At 40.5% G+C, this 20,326-nt stretch overlaps 1 protein-coding gene across 11 annotated transcripts in view; it reads right to left on the bottom strand.

Annotated features, from left to right (window-relative positions):
- LOC140371470 (receptor-type tyrosine-protein phosphatase delta-like) overlaps window positions 1–20,326 on the bottom strand; it is a 517,665-nt gene that overhangs the window by 22,206 nt on the left and 475,133 nt on the right. For 4 of the 11 annotated variants that reach the window (XM_072458630.1, XM_072458631.1, XM_072458634.1 and 1 more), the window contains 9 exons: window positions 16,847–16,944; window positions 16,503–16,759; window positions 15,522–15,615; window positions 12,467–12,676; window positions 10,056–10,216; window positions 7,875–7,886; window positions 7,644–7,756; window positions 3,965–4,062; window positions 799–922 (listed from right to left, as the gene is read on the bottom strand). In XM_072458630.1, the coding sequence (XP_072314731.1) occupies window positions 799–922; window positions 3,965–4,062; window positions 7,644–7,756; window positions 7,875–7,886; window positions 10,056–10,216; window positions 12,467–12,676; window positions 15,522–15,615; window positions 16,503–16,759; window positions 16,847–16,944 (1,167 nt within the window). Of the gene's footprint in view, window positions 1–798; window positions 923–3,964; window positions 4,063–4,510; window positions 4,553–7,643; window positions 7,757–7,874; window positions 7,887–10,055; window positions 10,217–12,466; window positions 12,677–15,521; window positions 15,616–16,502; window positions 16,760–16,846; window positions 16,948–17,274; window positions 17,863–18,130; window positions 18,249–18,623; window positions 18,651–19,556; window positions 19,751–20,326 lie in introns of all 11 variants that reach the window. The other 7 variants (XM_072458627.1, XM_072458629.1, XM_072458636.1 and 4 more) reach the window with 6 other exon arrangements.

Raw genomic sequence — 20,326 nt, 5'->3', positions numbered from 1 at the left:
GTGGGAGTGTTAAGAAAGAAAGTTTGCGCTTTTTGCAAAAAATAGTCGAGACTTTTTTTGTGGAATTTAAATGGACGATGTATAAAATGCTTTTGGGAAACGTGGATACTATACATATGTAGTTGCTGGTAAAATGTATAAAAGCTTTTGTATTGTTGGCTGAGACTTTGAGGGAAACTCATAAGGATTTTATTAAATTTTTTTAGAACCCTGAAGTGCCTTTTTTTACCACAACACAGGAAAAAAATATCAATAATGAATGGAAAGTATATAACAGAACATTTTGCAATAAATATAATAATAGTAAAAAAAAGACAAATAAATAAATAATAATACAAATAATAATAATATAGTAACATAAAAAGCATTACATTTCTTAATAAAGAAGAAGAAGGAAAAAAATAAATATAAATACACACTTTTTCATGTAAAAATTATCCTTTTTTAGTCCAAGAACCAATCAAAGTCAACAATGAAATGCTTTGTATGCACTTTGAAGCCATAATGGCAGTCCTTTATGTCCAGTAAGTGAGGTTTCCTTTGTTGTGGGTCCGTTTGCCTGTAAGTGTGCGCATCTCTGCCTAATGGAGTTTCATCACCACTTAGCAGAGGATTGTTTAAATGCACTTCTACACAGGCCTTTTTAATATTCGTCGCACCGACTTAGCACCCCGCAACCCACTGGTTAACGAATAGCTGCAGTGTAAGTGGCCGAAACCGCCTCGAGTCGTGTACTGTAGGTGGAGCTGTGGCGGCTTTGTGTACAATCGACCTAGGAGTTGTGGGTGGGAAGCGTACCATCAATAGCGGACAGGAGGACCCGGGAATGGTCGTAGGCAATGACGTTGGCGTATCGGTTCTTTGGCTTGTTGACCTCCAGGTTCGAGTGCTCCCAGGTGAACTGCTGCCCCGGGTCGATGGACTGTGAACAAGAGGTGTTTCTCATTAATGCGCCAAACATATTCTTTGATACCTGCAGCGATACTGGTCGGCGGAGAGTATGTACAGCATAAATTATGGGTTTTTTTTCTAGATAAGATATGGTAAGATGTGGAGCTCAGCAGTGAACGCCCACCACTTTTAGTAATTTGCTCATAATTTTTCCCATAGACTTATAAATATAATATAATGATATAAAAGTTTAAAAGCTTGCTCGCGGCAAATCAGCTATGCGTTAACTAATGACCATGAGACCTATAATGACTCACCAACTTGTTAAAACGTTTCTGTGAATTGTAGTTGTTGTTTTTTTTATTAAAAAAATGTATTGACTGAAAACAATTGCATTATGAAAGACATTAGTTCCTACATAACTGGTTAGCCTTCTTCATGCCTTTAATTTCTTGATATTTGACAATTTTGAAAAGTCCATAGGAGAAACTAATGGGAAATGTACTTCCTGAACCACGGTGAGCTTTGTTGTTCTGGGGATATGCAACATTTCAATATTTAGCATAGGCTAAGCAATAAAAACTGTTTCAAAAGTTTGCAATAAAAAAACAACAACAAAAAACGTTGCAAATTGTATCAACTCATAATTCATAAATCTGATTTTATATACATTTCATGGACAAACTGTCTCTCTATACTCAAGTAGGCCTAGTAGTTTCTGCAAATACTGTTGTACTTTCACTCGAGTTATGGGCAACTACCATATTTTCCGGACTATAAGTCGCACCCTTTTTCATAGTTTTGGCCGGGGTGCGACTTATACTTATATTTATACTTGTATACTTATACTCCGAAGCGACTTATATGTGATATTATTTGTTATTTTCACACTTGCAACCGCATTTCATACTCCAGTGCCACTTATAAATGTTTTCTCTTCTCTATTATGCATTGTTTGGCTGGTGTGACTTATAGTCCGGAAAATACGGTAGTCTTTACTCTCACTCGAGTAATGTTAGTACACATTTACTCACCACTATACAAACCCTAATTGCCCCCCGTTTTCTTTGCCATGTGATGACCGCATTTATCTCCAAATACATTAAGACGTATTGTTATTTTTTACCAACGTTCTCCAAACATTAGTGGATTATAGAGCACACGACCAAATCTCACACCAGAGACTAGTTCATCAGAGTGTGAGATCCCGCTTTTTCGTTAGCCGCGCAGAGCAGGAATGGCTAATGGTCCCTCATCACAAATAAATGAACAATAAAATGTAATATGACAAAGGGAACATCCAGCACACAGGGACGGGGAAATATTGTTCCTTCTTTTTAATGTCTTCTCGGTTTTAATGTCTCTCCAGAAAAATAGCTCTGGTGCAATAAGGCAGATTGATGGTCTCACTATCCCGTATGGCTAATTAAATGGATTTGAAGTGGGATACAAATTTACTTATTTCATTCATTTGTCTTCCTCTGTCTTCTGTAGATAATGGTTGGTGTTCAATGACCTGGAACCCGCAGAAGCTACTTTGGGCCTTAGATAGGTCTGTTAATCTCAAAACATACATGTACAGTGCCTGTCCAAAAAAAAAAAAAAAAGTTGACACCGAAAAAATAGTCCACGCACTGATATTTATTTCCTTGGATATATATTTTTTCGTGCATATTTTATTATCGCTTTTAATGTCTTCGCTCGCAGATCGTTCAAGTATTTTTCAGCACAGGTTAAATGGGGCTAAGCAAAGGCTGCCACAATATTTTCAGAATAAAAAGGTTTTCATTTTACTTGCATAATTGCTTTCCATTAGGCTAAAGTAGTCATAGAGAAATAATAAGATACATTTTCTTTTGTGATGAAGACTGTCCCGCTTCGCTAACCTCATACAGTTTAATGGCAGTTTCTGAAGCATGTCAAAAAGCCACTGACATATGAATTGACCCCATGTGTCTTATCAACAACTTTCACATTTTCTTTCCATTTAAGGATGTTTAACTTGGCAAAACAAAGTTAAATTGTGCATTCTATTTAGTTATACTCCTTTATTTCTTACACTATTTATATGCAGATAAAGCTTCTGCCGTTTTAGCATTGGTTCACTTCTGGAACAGACATTGATGTTCGGGGTAATGCGACATAATTTATATTAATTTGATATTCAATGAGACATGTCAATGAGCTATTTAGTATAAAGGCACAAACCAAAATCTAAAAATGTACAGCATGTAGTGATGCTAATTGTTTGTTCATCTGACAAATTACCAAAATGCCAACAGTGATAACCTCAAGCAGATTGTAATGAAAGTCATTCCATGTTCTACTGTAAAAGCTGGATTTTATTAATCACATTGCAATTTGGAAGTAAATTTACAACAATGTGTAAATACTCATTCACTAGAACTTCTACTACTTCTTCTACTACTACTTCTAGACAGACATATTATACTTGTTATAATCAAACCCCCCTGTGGATCATTAAGATAAGATAAGATAAGATAAGATAATCCTTTATTGTCCCACATGGGGAAATTCCATTGATGCAACGCAGGAAGATACAGAGATAGATACAGAAGAACAGATCACTTATAGGAAGTCTGAAAAACACTTTCAGTAGAAATGCAATTTAAAATAATAACAGATTAGAGAACATGGTGAATAGGTGTACGTATGCTAACGCTAAGAAAAGAACAAATAACTTAAAGGAAGTTTGAAAAACACTCTCAGTAGAAGATCTCTTATAAAAATCTTAGGATGTTATACTTTGGACATTAAAACTGCATTATTGATCCAAAACAATGCAATAAAACAAGCTGCAGTTCACAGTTTTTGTTTTTTGTTGTTATTTTTTTTTAATTCATGCAAAAATTACTGCGACTTAACCAAAAATAAAAATAAAATAGGACTTTTGGAATACTAGTGTCTTGAATGCAGGAGAACTCCACATACATCACTCTAAACACATCTTTGAGTGTTGGTAAGAAGTAAATACCTCTTACTTCTACCTTAAAATCCCTTTAATGACCATTAGTTCCAGTCTAATCCTTGAACAGAGTCTGTGGACTGTTACCTCATACTCTTGTGAGAACTTGAGGTTGTCGTTGGCTTTCAGACGCTCCAGATGATCGGCCAGGTCCATGACTGGGATGGGAGGGTGGTTGGCCATACCTGCCAAATAAAGACAAGCAAAACAAAAAAATGTCACCACAAATTTGACACGATGAGAGGAACAGTGGACCAATAGAGAAGCAGGGAAGATGGAAAGGTGTTTCATAGGCTAGTTTGTTCAGCGGTGGCCATGCTAGGAAGGACGCAGAAGCCGGAATGAGAGGTCCACCTAGGATTCTATTAGCAATTTAGCTTGGCAGGATAACTAGCATGACACAGAGATAGAGGCACACCATGACACAAAAGGGTGAAATGAAAAAACACAGCCAAAATCAGGCCAAAAAGTTTGATTGAACAATGACACGTTGCAAGCCTGAAACTCTGCCCCACTGCGATGACAAAGCACTGACACCACGAGAATGAAGTCTGGGTTGAGAGATGGGAAAAGTAGAGGGCAGTGGGAGAATCAAGGGAGATGTTGTCAAATGCAGAATCGAGACCAACTAACTTGACAAATGGAGGTTACTGGGGTGACTGGACGCACCTGAACCTGTGGAGGAAACGGCCTTGTCATTAACTACAGACTCAAGACATTATAGCGACGTGATGCGTTTGACAAAAGAAAACATCGCTAGTGACACGAGTATGCTAAATGGAACAGACATTAGTACACACATTCTACCATGCTAAAGGCCATGCTAACGATATGGAAGCAAAGAAACAAGCAAAGCACAATGAACCCGTGTGGAAAGTACGTATGCGTCATCTTCGGTCATCGACTATTTAGAATCTAGCATTGGAAGAATACTTTTTTTTAAATTGACTTTGACGCCATAGATGTTACTGCTTTGCGTGGAATGTACCGGAGTATGGCATTAAACTTGTCTATCTCCATGCAGACTAGCAGGTTACGTCAACAAGCCAAGTTACACGTCAGTTCTGTGGGAAGGCAATATCGTCCACAGTAAGAATTATTCAAGTTTTTTTTTTTTCCACCAATAAGCACCTGTAATTGAATAAATGCAAGATAGATACGTTTAGTTTAGAAAAGAAATAACATCTCCAGCAGAAAAGTTACATTGGACACCTTTAGCTATAGCTTGGTGCGCCGATTCTCGAATTGTTTCGTCTTCGCAATTGTGTATGAGTTAGTTATAGTTTAAAACCCCCAAATGATGACGAACTCTATCCTGAAATTGTTCTGTTCAAAAGTTCTCCATCTCCACGTGTCAAGTGCCACCGCAGTTGGTTGACGCCATCTTTTCCACCACCACCTTCACCATTATGAGGTTTCATTAGCTTGGCACAAGTGGGCATTAGCTAATGGAAGGTACTGAGCCACATTTCCCCCACCCACTTTCACTCCTCTCCTGGCAAAAGTGGGTTTCTATTGCGGGCCGCTACTCCAAATCCATCACCGGCCTTGGGGGGGGGGACAATGAAAGCACCATTTGGACCATGCTGTCGCTCAAACATCAAGCATCCTCAAGTAGGAAACGTCCATTGAGGTGTAAGAGAAAGTGGAGAGCGAAAGCTTGAGGACTTGATTTAGAGTGGTCACATGTTTGGAGGAAATGTTTAGCCCTTTTGAGCAGTGAGATCCAGGCTCTTAGAGAAGATGATGGGCTGGGGGGGGGAATGACGGCTTGAGTGGAGGCTGAAATAGCGCAAGGATGTTCGAGATCCCTCAGTGCCAAAAGGAAAAAATGCCCTTTGTCAGGATGAAGCCGTCTGTAATGGCCCTAACCGCATTGGAGGGCTTTCATAAATATGCATACATTATTCGAGCCTGGAGGGGTAATTTATCCTCCTTTCATACAGACTGACCCGGCTCTGATAGGCCCACTTTATTGGCACCGTCTGAACACCGGTCCCAGAGTTCAAAACAGCATTGAAAGCTACAGGTTCACTTTTTAATGGGCTTCCTGCTCTTTGGTCAAGACAGTTGGATTGACTACCCTTGTTGAAATGGACATGAAAAGAGTTTGTTGTGGTTTTCTTTCCTGAAATAAACTAAACGCACACATTTTATTTATTGAGTCTTAGCATTAGTTTGCCTACTTTTATAATGAACAATGTGGAAGAAAAAATGACAATAGTTATTACTAAATGTCAAGTCATATTGTTGCTACACCATACATTAATTCTACAGTATAAAGGTTACAATTATAATAGGCAATTTTCTTATAAAACACACTTTTATTCGACACCTAGAAATAGTGCCCCATTTTTTTTTGGGAGGATTTTGGATGGTTTTATTGCATTAAAATTATCATTTTTTAAACTGTGTCCTTGCGGTGAGCGGGCCTCCATCTCCACAAACCTGACTCGAACTTGTTTCCACAGAACATGTTGTTCCTTTAGCTATAATATTCCACAGTATGCCATCAAATGTATCTGCATGACGTTCTGAAGTATGTTTTTAATGTTCCATCTCTGTGGAATTGTGCAGGCTCTAGAAAGTTACATACTGTGCCTTTAAGTTTCAAATGACACTAGACTAATTAAACAGAGCCTGGATCTAAACAAGAGAATACAATTCATCTGCGCAAAACCGTAACAACAATAAATAACAATCGACTGGGTAAAAAAACGACTAAAAGTACTAATATGAGTTATAAGTTAAACCTTCCTGCACTCCAGCCATTTAAGCTACACTTTATACATAGTAACATCTGTTAGAGAACACTATTTTCAAGTCATTATTCCAAGGTCCGCGCGCTACATCGTGTTTCTTCAGGTGTTCCTCCTTTTACAGTCAGAACGGGGGCAAAGATGCAGTGCCCCTCTCCAGGTGATAAATGTACGGCGACTCTCGGTGTCTCCTCGAAGGCAAGAATCCACTGACCACTTTTCACCTCGGCGCTAAAGGTCGGCTGGTATAAACATTGCTCTACGCAGCTGTCATTGTTGTTTGTGGCCATCCATCGGCACGCATACAAAGCACAGGGCAAGGCCTTGACATATTTCATATTGTCCTCACTTGGGCTGGGTTGAATCTAGTAACACGCAGCAGCAGCAGCAGCAGCAGCAGCGGGGTACGATCGGAGCGTTTTCTGAATAAGCACGATGAGTCCGGATGACCCCACGATGACAGCTGCCACCAAACTATCAGTAGGTTTCAAAAAGTGGCACCGTTTTTACATCGATTAACACTGAAAACGAAATGTTCCATCTTTTAGAATAGTTAAATGTCCTGAAAACGTTGCCTTAAAACAGGAAACCCATGAATACAACGCACGCAACAGGGAATTAGTTTGTCTTTGGAAGGTTTTTCATAATACTTCTTGATTACTTTTGTTGTACATTTTAGATTTCCCCTTATAACAGCACATGTTTGAATGCTTTATATGCAAAAGAACAGTCACAAAAACTCATTCCTTGTGGCCGGACTCCCATCAATCCGATTAAACACTTAAGTCCCGATCGTCAAGACCACCGCGTTGTGAATAAAGCCTTACGCGACGGCGAATCTCGACCTTGTGAGTAGTCCTTATGTACGCTCTGTCTGTGTTATGATTGTAAATGAGCCATGGAAATGTTAATACATCGTAATGGAGTTCTGATCAGAGCAAGCAATCCGTAGCATTCCCTCGGTACGTCGACACTCAGTGGGATAAACAAGTCCGGTGAGTTCTTACCGGGGGTCTGGAAGTTGAGACGCCGCAGCTCCACGGGGTCCGTGGGATGATGGAGGGGCATTTCTTTGCTGTTGGGGAGGCTGCCTTTACGAGCTTCGGCTTCGGCTCTTTTTCTGTCAATCACATCGTATACTTCAGCACCATTGTATAACGTGTTATTAGATACTATGGTTTCCGGGGTGATAAAACAGTGCTCAAAGGAGGCTTTTTCTCTATCCGTCTCGCTCTTACCTGTCTGGTTTGCTGCTCCATTGGTCAGCAAAGAAAAGAAATATTGACACAGCATTAGGCGGGCAGACCTCTGGCAGCCTTTAGGGGTCTTATTTTGCGATAGTTTTACTGGTGTACATTAAAGTCTTACATAATATAACCACTACTCCAGATTTAGCTGACCGTGTCTTGTTGAAGCACGTCCAAGAATACAATATAAATGTCAGCTTTCTCCATTATAAGAACAATGTGAATATATGCATTTCTTGTTAATACTCATAATAAATGTGGCAGGAGGCAGATGGACCAAGCCACTGTTCGGCTTTTAGATGTAAAATATGCATTTTTTTTTACTTTTTGACTGGTAACTGTCAGCACGACTTGCTCTTTCCGCTATGTTTTTTATTTCTTTCTTTTGCGCTAGAGGAACATCTTGTAGCATAAAACTGATCTTAACAAGAAAAACATCTCCAGCATGTACACTGACTGTTCCGTAACGTGGAAACGACACAGAGTTTGTAATCAAGTCAAAGTGTGCTTCCAAAAAGGGATACTCCAAAGCCCCAGAAACCAAGAAAGAAGACACAGCGTTCTGGACAAACAAATAAGCTTGATCTCGCAACTGAACCACACGCTAATTATACGACTGGTACGACTGCTGTTTTAGTTTATGTCACATGCACGCACTCGCTAAAATGTACTTTTGCAACTTAGGGTCTTTGAGCTGCCAGAGCTAATAGTGAGGACACAAAAACAAGTTTGTTTTCGCTGTAGAATCTGGCAACCTAAAACATTGTTCGGCAGAGTTCACTTAAAAAAATATGGATAAGTGCCATTTGAAATAAATTGTGATTTACTCATCATCTAGCAGAGTGTTCAAAGGCCAGATTTTAGTGCAATAAAAATATCAACAATACTGTTATGGATACTGTGTGAAGAAGATGGAATTTGAAAAAGCAACAACACAATTACAAATTTAAAAATGCACTTTTCGATTGTATGGCATGAGTAAATGCATAAAAAAACGTCACGACATGTGAAATCGATGTTCAATTTGGACACATGCTTTTACAATTGGGGGGAAATTCTATGCAATTCTCATATGACATTTTTTTTGTCAATGAGACCAACAAATGCCAAAAAACTTGTATTTAACAACTTTCAACAGTGAAGTAAACGATGTATGTGTGTCCTGGCAGAAAAGAGGGGACGCAGGGATCAAATGTGGCGTCCCCAGTGGGAGTCGCCGTGGTAAAGACTGTTGAGGAGGAGGGAGGAGAGAGTCTGGGACGCCTGCCCGCGCTCCAGGCCTCTCTGAAGCTTCAGACAGTCAGAGCTCTGGCCTCGTCCGCCTGACTGATGCGCACTGACAACAGCCTCCACCGGGACGGCAGTTCAGACCGAGTGCTCAAGTGTGAGGAGCTGTTACATGTTTAGCCGTGCTGTCGACGGATTTGTACTTTTGAAGTACATCTGCATTGGTTTACCTGGGTTTGTAGATGTTCCAGCTTATGATAGATCTATGAAAAATGTACTTTGTTTTAGGACAGTTAAAATCCAGATGATTTGGTAAATCAATATTCATGATGATTCATTCAAGGTAATTGTAAGAAATGAAAAAAATAATATTACTTATGAGAACTTTAGAAGCAGAAACAAGTAGTTTTTATTCAACCTCACGCCGAAACTTAAATGTGAAGTGATAAAGTGTGATAATATTTTAGAACATGTGGATTAAAGTCACTGTTGTTTATTGTCAAAAATCTTGAAAAATTTAGAAAAATCTTTAAAAATCTTTAAAAAAATTGCGACAATTACTATCACAATAATTGTAACACTAACATTTTTTTTTAAATATATTCTTTTAGATTAGATTTGGATTTTTCTTCAGCTCTTTCAAAATACTCAAACTGTTTCATATCGTATCATTTGATTTGATTAAGATGAACTACTGCAAATCTGCACTCGCCCACCTGTCTCCCTGTCACCCTCAAACGTACAGAGTGCTGCTATAGAATGTTTTACTGTGTATAGCTGTAGGTTGCTGAATATTCATGGTAAGTGTTTCATGTATAAATCATAGTGTTGACTCGAAGTACTCTCCTCTTCCGCTCTGTAAATGATTCATGTTGCCAGATAACACATGTTCACACGTTCTCAGACCTGGCGGCAAGAAGTCACTTTGGCGGCTCCGTTCCTCACCTCTTGTAAAGGAGGATGGCGATCACGATGCATATGATAAAGACCACGGCCAGCACGGGGCCCACCACCCAGATCAGACCCTCCTCTTCGTCGATGATCGGCTGGGGGTCGATGTCCGCCGAGACCACCGAGTCGGAGTAGGGACTGGTGGCATACATAATCTGAAAAGGCAGCGGACATTTTGAATTATTTAATGGATCGTTAATGAGGATGAGTTAAGAGCAATGTGTTATTTGTGTCATGAACATAAAATCCAATGTTCTTAGGGGTGATCTTTTATAGATTTTTTCAGACAATACCAATATTTGTCGATATCTGAATCTGAAGCGCTGCGGAAATGACACATACGAACGCAAATACAACATATCTGCGTCAAAGATCGTCTTAATTTTTGCCGATATTTGTCACTGATTCTTTTATTGACCCAAACCCAATATCTGGGGAAGCCCTTCGATAACACGATACTCATTTTTGAACCAATATATTGCCCGTTCCTTACTATTTTTACAATAAACTCAACTGCAAAGTACACGACTAAAAACGCATTTTACTGCTCCAGCACGCACCCAAAAGTGGGAACGAAAAAATTAATTGATAAACCCAACAAGATGAGAGTCACAAAAGCATTAAATGGGGGGTTTTCGAGTAAGAATAGCAATAAGCAGATAATCATAAGAAAGTAGAATGATAATACTGTACTGTGTAGTAGTAATAGTAGTAGTAATATTGAATAGTATAACAGAAATACCACATGCAGGCAGGCTTTGATTTGCAGTAAAAGACTTGTATTAATCAACGCAATTCAGCTTGATTAAAGCACACTCCTCATAATAGTTTCATTAACCATGTTCACCTTAAGCTTTCACAAAACTGGATTTCCTGCAGCTCTTTCTACTTAAGTGACTTATGGCCATGCTGACTACGGTAATATATTCTGAGCGCTACTTTAAGACTTGAGCTAATTTACTCAATTAAACCACATTTGCTACACAGCTTGGCCCAGCAATACAAATTAAAAAACCTTCACAAAGTTATGTTATTCTCTCCGGACTCCACATCGAAATGATCTGGAATGAGAATGAGCCTCTGCATTCGTTGAGGAAACTTGATTGAAGTGTGAAGAGATAAAACGGTCTTTAGGGATGGAAATATTGTATATGCCTGGCTGCCTCTGTTCGTGATTATCGCGGCTCTCCACCTGAAGCGTAGGTCGGTGGAGGCAGAGCGAGCGCTATGCCCTCCATCCCCCCCCGGGCTCATCGGACCCATCATCTCGCCCGCAGCATGCCCTCTCTGCTCCACGCTGGACACCAGCGCATACGCACGCACCCACGCGGCGAGATAAGGTGCTCCGCAATTAAACACACGCGCGCCGTTATCAAGCTGTTCCCGGAATGGGCCGAGGTCTGAAGGGGCCTCTCTCCCCGAAGCGGTGAGGGTCAGCGTCTCCGGCCAGCGAGGAGTTTGGAACTTAAATGCTCACAAATGCTCACAAAAGCTGGTAACATCCTTGGCCCGTGCAAAGGATTGTTGTGTAACTGTATATAACGGGAGATTACAACAAAAATGCATGGTTCATTGATCTAAAACAGCTTAGTAATAGAAACAGGTTGATTGACTTCCTGTTCAAAACTGCAGAACTGCTAAGCTCCGCCTCTTCAGTGTGACATGTCATTGTAACAAGCAGCAGATTGTACATATATGTCTTTTTAATTTTTAAAAGTGGCTATGTGACACTTTAGGAGTCTACATGTGTCACTTGGATTTTTTTTTCTCCAAATAATCACAACTAAGAACATCGATGTGGGCGGGGATAGGTGGTAAGTGAAAACTAAACCTTTCTGAGCACTCCAGCTTCAGTTTCAGGACAAAACAGGATTATTCAAACATGCATGAATCAATCAAAAGACAACTATGAGCAAAATAATGACGCGGAAATACTGATGTAACAAGGTTATAAGGCGTAATATGTCATTTTAAAGAGCATACCGTATTTTCCGCACTATAAGGCGCACTTAAAATCCTTTAATTCTCTCAAAAAATGACCTTATAATCCAGTGCACCTTATATATGGATTAATTCTGGTTGTGCTCACTGACCTTGAAGCGATTTTGTGAGGTACACGTTTTGTTTTGCTTAATGCGCCTTATAGTCCAGTGCACATTATAGTGCGGAAAATACGGTGCTAAAATTAAAGCATACATTTGTTTTTCCCACATTAAGTATATTGTAAAAGTAGCCCTTCGGCCAAACCTGGCGGAAAGGGTCTGTATGTTTTGGTTTTGGGCTGAGAGCATGGACAGTCTTGTATAACGTAAAGTATGTACCGATACATGTTTTGGAAGTACCTCAAAGTTAAAAAGTCAAGAGTGAGAAGAAACACGATACAACATAATCAATCACAAACTTACATTTTCTGACATCTCCACAACCGCCACCACGAAGAAGATGTACTCCTGCCCGTTCTGGAGTTGCTTGTTTTCGAATTCCCCATACATCTTTCCATCGCCGAGCAAGAAGTCTTTGGGCAGGTCCTTGAAGTAGGCCGCGATGTATGCTTTTGGTTCGATCTGCCGGCGAAACCGAAATTCTTTGTTCGTCCTGTTGATCTCCTTCAGCAGCTAGAGAGGAGAGGAAAAAAAAGTACAACTCAGAACGCGCACAAATCCCTCAATGCAAATTCATCTGAGATTTCTCAAACTGATTGCTGAGCTGAAAGTGCTGATTGCAAAGCGTTACACGAAGATCAATGACTTATTTCATCCGTTTTTGGACTACAAAAGGGGGTGATTAAAAGATAGTGTCGATTTCCAGCGCATAAAACGGTTCACATTATCTAACAGTATCAAGCGGAAGAGCGGAGAGATTTCAAAGTTTCTCGGCTCAATCATTTTTTGACACACATCAGAAGCGTTGATTCCAAAGCCTGTAGTGAAATAAATTTGAACAATTTGTCTCTTCGCTGTGCAGTTGTTGTTATCAAAGTATTACACTGCCTTGATACAAATTGTAGACGCATAGTTGCTAAGACGATGGAGGTCTTGTTTCAATGCCCAGAGGTTGTGTGTTAAATTGGTCTGAATTGTGTATTGGTGGCAACAAATGGATCATTGTCGAAAGGTTCTTAATCTGTGGGGCGCGGGTTCCTTGGGAATTCTCCCTTGAGACCCATGCATGGGTTTTTGATTGTCTTTTTCATTCTTATAGCATTTATATTTAGCGAAAGATAAAGTTACAGGTCATATCTGTGGAGAGCCAAATTTGATCAGTTAAAAACACATGCAATGGACTGAAAAAATAATATAAAATGGGTTTAATGTCATGCTATGGAACGTCTCAGGCCAAGCAATATTGACATGGAAAGCTACATAGTGAACTTTTAAGGCTTATAGTTGGTGAAAAAAGTACACACAGCCAAGCTTTAGCAAGTAGCGCAGTGGTGTCCAAACTTTTTTCACCAAGGGCCGCATTTTAAACTTATACGGAGCAGAGGGCCACAAACAACCCCACAATGAATCAATCAAACCATTCGAAATGTTGCATTTGACATTGTTTCGATGCCTCCACACCTTTAATAAGATTTGGACAATAATATCAGGTTAGTATAACATAAATATGTTTGAATTTTTTCAATTTTACTGTAAAAAATACTACTTTTTGTTGTTTGGATCAACTTGGCAGGAAGCCTGAGGGCCAACTAAAATGTGTCTGAGGGCCGCATTTGGCCCCCGGGCCACAGTTTGGACGGCGCAAGATGAAATTTTTCAAAAAGGAATACAAAATTGATACAGACCATTTGTTAAATAATGTAAAAAAAACCTGAAAACAAAAAGCAATCGATAAAGTGCATGCCCTTCACACAAGTCTGTATCATTGCTCTTTAAACAGCCAGTACAAAGTGAGGCTCATAATTATGCTAATCGGGCTCCGCTGGTTATTTGCCGTCTGATTGGGTATCTCTTGGCCCCCGTGTGTGCGTCGGGCCCCTGTCAGTCCCCTCGCTGTGTGTGTGCGTTGGCGCTGGAGTCGTGTGTGCTCTGTTTTGACTGCGGGGCTGTTGGTACTGCCCGATAATGTCTTCAATCATCTCTCCTGTCAACACGGCTAAATCTCGCTGCCCTTGGGAAAAGTTGTGAAAAGGTGAGTGCCAATATTGACAAACAAATAAATTCTGACAGAGGGGTGACTTTTGGGCGATTGGTCAAGGCGACAGACACGGGCCTGTGGGCAGGAGCAGCCCACGGTGCGTGAGGCGATGTGAGGTTACACTTTAGTTTCCAAATGTGTTATTGTTATGCCAAGATGAATATTTTACATAGCAATATTGAAAAGATTTTAGAAGAACAAAAATCCTGTCTAGACATGGGAATTTACCTAAAGGTACCTTTATTAACTATTTATAAGACATTAATAAGCACTAGTTATTTGAATATAAACACTTTGCTTATAATTGCTAGCATTTTTAGAGCTTATAATACTTTATACATGTTAATTAAAAAGTCTTTAACCTAAAAAATGCATATAATAAAACCACTGCTTTCAATAACACAGTGATAAATGCTTGTGATGCCTTATAAGTGCTTATTAATGTGTTATAAATAGTTTACTAAGGAGATTTATTTGAAAGAATTACCACTTCTACTTAATAGTATGCAAATCATTTTATATCTATATTGGGGCACATTGTATTTAATAGGTTTGTCAACTTTTTTATTGTTTTTAAAACACAACAACATAAAACACAGAACAGAAAACAGCCAGAGAGCAAAAATAAAAAAAAAAGGTTACAACAATATACATTAACTAAACATAAAAAGGAAGACGATCATGGCACATTTTGAATTAAGATAAAAGTTTCAAAATCTATCAAATGTGCCAATTTGTGCTCAACTTTTTAAACATCATCTACTGAAACAAATTAAAACATTGCCAACACCCAAAGATCTCCATTAGCTATTATTCAAAACCATGCAAATAGAACAAATTCAGCCTAACGGTATTCATTTTGGAACACACTTAATCATGCATGCGGCTCACAGAAACGCCGATCCGACTGGTTAAATATAACGGTTGTCAAGTGTTTTGTGGACACACAGTGGGCTAGCTTGGGCTGGAATGAGAGAAGACAGGAAGGCCTGATGCAGCTCTTCAGGTAATTACAGCCGCCACAAAAAGGAGGAGGAGGAGGAGGGGACAAGGGTTGAGTTCGCAGTGCACTTGATGGCTACTTCATGTTCTCATTTCCATATGAACAGTGCTCTCCGCTGCTATTTGCGTCAATCAGCGAGACACATCTCTTGTTCTTCCTGCCCTCTCAAAAACTACAGGTCTGTCTCTATACTTTGGAGAAAAGTATTGGGCCGCTATTGGCAAACGCTACGGGTTCGGTGTAATTTCTCTTTTCCGGGCGTGGTTTTTCAGAGCTAACCGTGTCCGATACTTCTAGTCGGCGTCTGGAAAACTCACCTCTTCCCAGTTCATCTCGTCAGGATTCTCCCATGGCTTGAAGAACTTGCCAGTGCGTTGTTTCCTCAGGGGTACGACCACGACGTAATAGCCCCTGGAGCACACGTGGAGACCGATTAGCACACAGTATTGCAGTTCGTATGATCAATTAGTAGTTATTTTCAATGAGATTAACGAATGACCAAGAACAGAGGATAAATGCATTCATCAGAAAACAGTACACTACATAAATATTCTAAAACATGGGACGTGCTTCTGGATATGCTTCAAATAAGGCACGACATCCGGGAGATACTGTCCCATCATGACGCCATTAGTAAGCCAAACCAATCTGTACCACCGGTGAAACTACATATTTTCCGTTTCATTTAAGATTGTTAATAGAAGTCGGGCAGTGTAGATGCACCTCACTGAGCCTCCCTGAGCTAATTAGAAGACCTCTGTGGAAAGCTGTGAATTAGAAGGATTTCATCCCTTCATCGGGGTGGCACGAGAGATAAGGGCTTTTGCCAGAGTGTTCTGGCCTTTCTCATCGGGCACCACACACGCCGGTGATAGCCAGAGAGGCAGCGTGGCAGGCTAATGGGAAACTCATTAGCTTAAGCTCTGGCATGGGAGACAGCGGGCCGAGTGCATCCAGCAACATCAAAACACAAGATGGGTTTGAAGCCGCAGTCTGCAGCCGGATGTGCTGCTGGCGCTTTGACAACATGGGCTTTGTCTCAACGCTCTGTGGACTTCACAGGGCTTAGAGTTCACAATAGGAAATCAAGTTAGTTGTCTGTGTGGGAAGTGTACCAACTAGACACACTAATGTTGACATTGTACAGACACGACATTGTACAGAATATTATTGGAGAAAAATGATTCATTGGCACTTGTAAATACCCTTTATTGGACCAGGGATTCAAATGTTTGCGTTGTTGTATTTTTTTGCTTTGTCATGTGTGTTGCTAAAGTCAGTATCCAGCTTTCACTCACCGGACTCGCTCAGACGTTTGCACGGACGGCAGCTCCACGGTCACCATGCCGTCGGAGTTGGTCTTCCCGATCAGATAGGGTTTGGTGCGCAGGACGTCGGGGGCGGTCATGGTGGAGACGCGGTGCTGCAGACCTCCAGCGCTGTTGCCGCGATTGGTCAGAAGGAAAGAGTACTGCGTCTCAGGCTGCAGCCCCGTTATTAGCTTCTGCGTTAGCTTCCCGTCCACCTCCACGCTCTGCCCGTTGTCATAGAGGATCTGAATGCAAATGATGTAGAGTGTGCTTTTATGACATGCTTTTTTTGGGAGTTGTTATAATCTTGCATAAATTGTTATGGCTCTCACAGTGAATGGCTGAGCTGGATTGTAGGTGTCAGGAATCTCCCAAGTCAGCAGCACCGACGTCTTCATGGCAGCTTTCACATGAAAATTTTTTGCAAACACTGCTAAAAGAAAGGGGGAGCAAATGATTTAGACACATCTTCGTCGCCTCTATCTCACCGCTCACAGCAGTCCCACTCCAGCGCTTACCTCGCAAAGCCTCCTCCACATATCTATGACAACTGAGCTACTCATAACACTGCCCTCTTACCTCTGCGTCAATACCAACAAAAGGCTGTTCTGTGCTTGACTTACACGACAGAAATACTTACTACAAATAACTTAAAATGTTATGTTTGGGAAAGAACAGGGAGAGACATGTTGTGATGTGCTGTTTTTAGACAAGAAGAGAAATGAAGAGGATGCTGACAGGATTGAGGCACTGGTCCTACCTTGATCCAAAGGCTGTGTCCTGAATTGTACACTAGGGCTATAAGGGCCCGAGCCCTTGCTGGTGAAGGCACACATTTTAATATCATAAGTGGTGTCTGCCCTAAGGCCGTCGAGGATGACCGTGGACTCTGGGGCAGTGATGAAGAGTTCGGACGGACTGCGGGGACTGTTGATGTCCTTGTACTGTAGCGCGTATTTCACTATTTTCCCATTGCGCTCGGCCAGTAAAACGGGATGCCAGTTGACTTGAACTGTGGATGTGGTGGCGCCCTCTGCTGATATGCTCTGAGGGTAGCCGCTTGGCACGTCCTCATTGGTCGTGACTTCTTTGACGGTTTCCTCGCCAAAGCCCACCTTGTTGCGGGCTGAAAGACGAAAGGTATAGGAGGCCCCCTTGTGGATCTCTTTGGTGGTGTAATGGTTTTCTCGTTCTGGGAACTCGATAACTGTGAGGGGTTCTACATCTTTGCGGCCAAATCTGAGCCTGTACCCCTGTAGGGGCCCGTGAGTTGAGGCAGGGGGATGCCACTGCAGGAGAGCCGTGCCCATGTTGGTGGTACTGACCATGAGTCTGGGTTTTTCTGGAACTGGGGGAAAGAAAAGGCAAATTAGGATACAATTTTTGTGGCAATTACAATCCGAGTAATATGTTGTTCAAGTTTGACATCGTTGGATCAAATACATTCATTATAATTTGTACAGGAGGCGACTTTATTTGGGTGTAGAAAAGGCCAAACTCCCCATGTATGTTGACTATCATTTTGAGTATCTCGTCTTTTTGTGGTCGTAATGCGACGTAATGGCGGACTTCTTGAATACTTGTGTTTTGCTAGTGCGTTATACATTTCGATTTACCTGCCCCGGTGGTGGTGACCAGTTTGGGCTTGCTGCGCGCACCGTCGCCCTTGGTGGTGTAAGCGGCCACCGTCACCGAGTACGTGGTCTCAGCCAGCAGCTCTGAAATGATCATTTCCTGTGCAAAAGAAGAAAGGACTTCAATGGCAGGACATTTACTTGCTGACTTGCAAAAATAGGCCATAAAAATAGGAGTGAGATAAAAAGGGGCTGCGTGACGGTAGCATAATTACAAGAGCCTATGCTTGAAATTGGGGCATGCTTCAGCGAGAGTGGAGTTTTGATAAGGCTTTATTTAATGGATGTGGAAACAAAGTGCTGTTATCAGTGATCTCTAATTGAATTTAAACCTTTCACATACAATCAATAGCATTCTACCTCAACATATTGGAGGTCTTGTGTTGTTGGAAAAAACAAGTTGCTAACAGAATTAAACTAAAATCCACACATTCCGTTTCCTTTTAGTTAATAAACGACAGAAAAATCCACTCACGTGTTCAGTCGAATCATCGTATTCCGTCTGGCAGTGATAAGGGCCAGGAAAAGAAAAAAAAGGAGAGAAGACTTTAGGGACGGACATTGTTATAGAATATAGACAGTATGTGTGAGTTCCATTAAGTAATTACCTTTTGTGATGTCAGTAATGTGTGTTTTCAGTGTGTTGAGAGGAGGTTTCAATATGCTTGGGTTTTTTAATAGAGAGGTCTAAAGCCAATCCACTGTCAGAAGAAGATTTAGTTTGTATTATGTTTATTATTATCTGTATGAGTCTGTTTATGTTCACAATATTTGTTTCTAAGTAGACACAAAAAGTAAAAATTGTGATAGATCAACATTTTGGTCACATGACGTAGCCCATACACAAATTAATACTAAGAATAGTATTAAAGCTAGATACTCTTTTGAAGTATCAATATTGGGAAAACACAACTCAAAAAACATAACAAAAACTTTCTTGAATATGTTTAGTATGGCATTATATATTTTCATTTTTTTTAAACTCTGTGTTTAGTTAATTCAATTATATCAAAATTGGTATTGAGTCTTTCAGTATGAGTTGAGTTCTTTAATTTTGTAAAATGTTCTGTAAATATTTGGTTGAATATACATTTCATTACAGTACAAGTTAAAAAAAGGTTATTTAGTTTCCTGCAATTATAACACATTTCAACCACAAAGCCCCGCCCACAGCTATTAAATGTATAGATGTTTGTCAATCACTCTGAGCAAGACATGGAACAGAACAAAATCCAAATGCTGATTGGTCCATTGTTCAAACGTTCAGATGGTATAACTAACACATTAAACTCCCCTGTGTTCTGTGTTCTAATTAGCGGACAGACTCACAGTGAGTTTGAGTTTGTTGGGAGAGAAAGTGCAGTCTGGTGTGTGAGAGATGAGGTGCAGGCTGAGGAAGGGGCCATACCTGGGCATCATCAATCAGGATGTCCTTGATGACTGGCTGTCCTGTGGGCTCCCCATTAACCATCCTGACATAGTGCACCTGGTACCCTCGGATCTGACCGTGCTGCTTGGTGGGCGTCGGTGAACGCCAGATCACTTTAATTGATGAGGAGTTGACAGCCTCCACCTCAACTTTACGAGGTGGCCCGCTAGGAACTGGAGGAACATCATGGGGATAGAAGAAAAAAGATCAAAATTATAGAGGACCCCCCACCTACGACTTAAATTCCGTCCGGTTTCTCTAGTAGAAAATGCTGCAGTGACAAAAAAATTACAAAAGTGTAGCAAACTGCATTGCATGACATCAATATTTCAACAATGGTAAGGGAAAAAACAACAGCAAAAACAGGTCTGACAACTGACCTAATCTTGAAACAGTAAAAATGAGTGGGTTTCAAAACATGGAATAAAAGTGTATTTTGCCAAAATAGAAAAAATGGAGCCAAAATTGGGCTTCAAGTGTCATAAAGACTTGAAGCACCGAAAGAATTTTTGGCTATGGAGCAAGGAAAAATGAATACAAAATGATTGTATTGCATGAGTGGCAAAATCTTTCAAAAATGGCCTCAAAAACAAGAAAAAAAATCTTCCATTTTTGTTTTGTTCCCACTTTCAAGAACTTGTTACTTTGCCAAGTTCCTCAAAAAAAAGTCTGTAAAAAATATCCTGCCATTCAAAAATTCAAAAATACTGCAGTGACAGACAGTTGGGATTTGGAAGTCACAGGCCCAG

The sequence above is a fragment of the Eucyclogobius newberryi genome, unplaced genomic scaffold (genome assembly GCF_026437365.1).
Source record: "Eucyclogobius newberryi isolate DKJ021-1_F unplaced genomic scaffold, fEucNew1.0.hap1 SCAF_22, whole genome shotgun sequence".
NCBI lineage: Eukaryota > Metazoa > Chordata > Actinopteri > Gobiiformes > Gobiidae > Eucyclogobius > Eucyclogobius newberryi.
Note: the sequence above shows the minus strand (reverse complement) of the source record. Positions and strands in the feature narration are given on the sequence as shown.